We start from the raw sequence: 2,500 nt of genomic DNA on the forward strand, positions 1-2,500 counted from the left end.
CAGCAAAGGTGTCGGGAAAGGGAGTCGAACCCACGACACATTGTTAGGCTGGCATTGCAGCCTAGGGTGCCTGAACCGCCACGCTGCGGCCCAGGCCCTTTTCTCCTTATTCTAACTTTTGTATTTTCTCTTAAATGAATGCCCCACTTGATCATACTACAGCATCACACAAAAACATAAAAAGTAGCAGATCTACAAGCTCGAAACGCCGTGCGAAGCCTGAAAAGTAACAGCTTTGTACATAATGAGGTTTCCCACAGAGACAATATATATTCTTGCTGTCGGGCAGAAACCTCTCATCTTTATTTTTTCCCTCCCCGTAAATTAATGCCTTACTTCGTCATACCTCAGTGTTACCCAAAGCAGCAAAAATAGCAGATCTACAAACTCAAAACGCATTGCATTTTGATCAGCTATTGTTTTGGTATTTTTGGATTACATTTTGAATAGTAAAAAGTTACAGTTTTGGACATTTGGAGGTTCCACCCGACAGCAACGATATACAGTATACATACTGTATATACTGTATATATATATATGATTGAAGATCTAATGATGTTTTAGTGTATTCACACCCGAGGTCTTAAGATGTGTCTGGGCAGCTCTCTTGGGGAAATGGATGTGTGTGCGTTCATGTGTGTGATTTGCTATTAGGGTCACAGCGCCATTTGACACTAGACTACACTCTCACACTCTCACACACTCACACACACTCACTCACTCTGTCTCTGAGATGGTCCTCCATTTATGTACGCACGCTTGGAGGCTCATGCACGTGCGCGCACGCACGTATGACTGTGCACAGATACAGACACTCACAAAAGCACACCCAGACTTGCACGGGTGTGCACGCACACACACACACACACATACACACACACACTCAGATAGACGCACAGTCGCACACACCCACAGACGGAAACCGACAGACACGCCCACAGACAATTCATTCTTCTTCTTTTTTTTTGGCAAGATGACATGACACCTTTTAAAGGATAAATATATAAATAAATAAAATAACACTCCAAAACATGATAACATGTTTCTCAAACCAGATGTGCTGCGTTCCAGAGATTGCATGATGCTAAACCCTGAGGAAGGACTATACTGTCGAAGCGTTGGTTTCTGTATTTTAATAAATCTATTCTGCATCGTGGCTATGAGCTGTGTGGCCTCCTCTTTGTTTTTATCAGAGATTGCTTTACTTTTCCTTTATTTGTTTATTTAGACGGGACTCTGCATATTAATGAACAATACATATCAATGTAATGTAATTACACCGGATTTAGCAAAGATGCTAATTTACATCCGTGGGGCATGATGATCAAAAGGCAGTGGTTCTCAAAATAGGGTCCGGGGACCCCCAGGGGTCCTTGAGGAGTTATGGGTGTGTAACTCAGAGTTAAACATTGAGGAGTTGACAGTGTAGGGCGGGGTGCCAGAGATGCCAAATCATATCAAACTGGGGATCCTTGAAATTATAATGTAAGAACCACTGACGTAAGGTAATCATTATTTCCTGTTCTGTTCTTCATATATCCCCTCTCCCCCCACCTGCTCTCTCTTCAGGTATGAACCATGAGTCCAAATCACCTTCATTAGGAATGATCTCCACGGCAACTCGCACCACGGCGACTGTCAGCCCCCTTAGCCCACTAACCAATGGGAACACAGTTGCCCAGTCTGCTAACTCCGGATTCGCTGCTGCCCTCCGTAAACTGGCCAAACAGGCCGAGGATCCCAGAGGTGAGCAGAGGTGACAGCAGAGTCCATCTCACCCCAGTACACAGCTGGATGTCTTCACACTGTCACATCACTGGTCCATTTGGTTCCACGTGTACACTCACAGAGTTAACCACTTGAACCCCAGCATGCCTATTCAGGGGGGGAACATTCGCCAACAATAGCAGATCTACAATCTACGCGCTTTGTGCTTGTAGGATTTTACGGTGTATACTTGGGTTCACTGGACAGCTCAAGACGGTACTGCAAGACACATCAAGTGTTTAATTTGAACCGCTTAACCACTAAAACCCCATATGGTTGAGTGAAGTCCCTCAGGGCTCTATGCTAGTGTATTTTCTGTTATTGTAGGGAAAGCTTTCGCTGAAAATAGCTGATCAACAAGCTTGTCGATCTGCTACTTTCTGCAAAAGGTTTCCCCACAATACGGATGCTGGGGTGGTTAAGCAGTATTTTATACTTCGGCTACTTGAAAATAGCCGAAGTAGCTTGTAGAAAATATCTACAAGCTTGTCGTGAGCTTGAAAAACCAAATGGGGTAACCTTGATAATGACATGCACAAGATAGGGACTCCAGCGTGAAAGTGGTTGATGTAATCGGGCATAAACACAGCAATATGCTATTATCTATTATAATTCCACCATTATTAATCTGATATGACTACATATCTGATACTAGATTGTTCTAATGTTTGAACCTTCTTAGTTTTTCTGCTTCGGATTTCCCACAAGGCACAAATGTCTCCTAAGGAAGTCT

At 43.6% G+C, this 2,500-nt stretch overlaps 1 protein-coding gene across 8 annotated transcripts in view; it reads left to right on the plus strand.

Moving 5' to 3' along the window:
• Positions 1-2,500, plus strand: part of LOC311047758 (genetic suppressor element 1-like) — a 69,943-nt gene that overhangs the window by 49,637 nt on the left and 17,806 nt on the right. For 5 of the 8 annotated variants that reach the window (XM_084060604.1, XM_084060608.1, XM_084060606.1 and 2 more), the window contains exon 2: positions 1,570-1,746. In XM_084060604.1, coding sequence (XP_083916730.1) covers positions 1,570-1,746 — 177 coding nt within the window. Of the gene's footprint in view, positions 1-1,569; positions 1,757-2,500 lie in introns of all 8 variants that reach the window. The other 3 variants (XM_084060610.1, XM_084060611.1, XM_084060609.1) reach the window with 1 other exon arrangement.

The sequence above is a fragment of the Gymnoscopelus microlampas genome (assembly GCF_963454915.1).
Source record: "Gymnoscopelus microlampas genome assembly, chromosome: 6".
Taxonomy (NCBI): domain Eukaryota; kingdom Metazoa; phylum Chordata; class Actinopteri; order Myctophiformes; family Myctophidae; genus Gymnoscopelus; species Gymnoscopelus microlampas.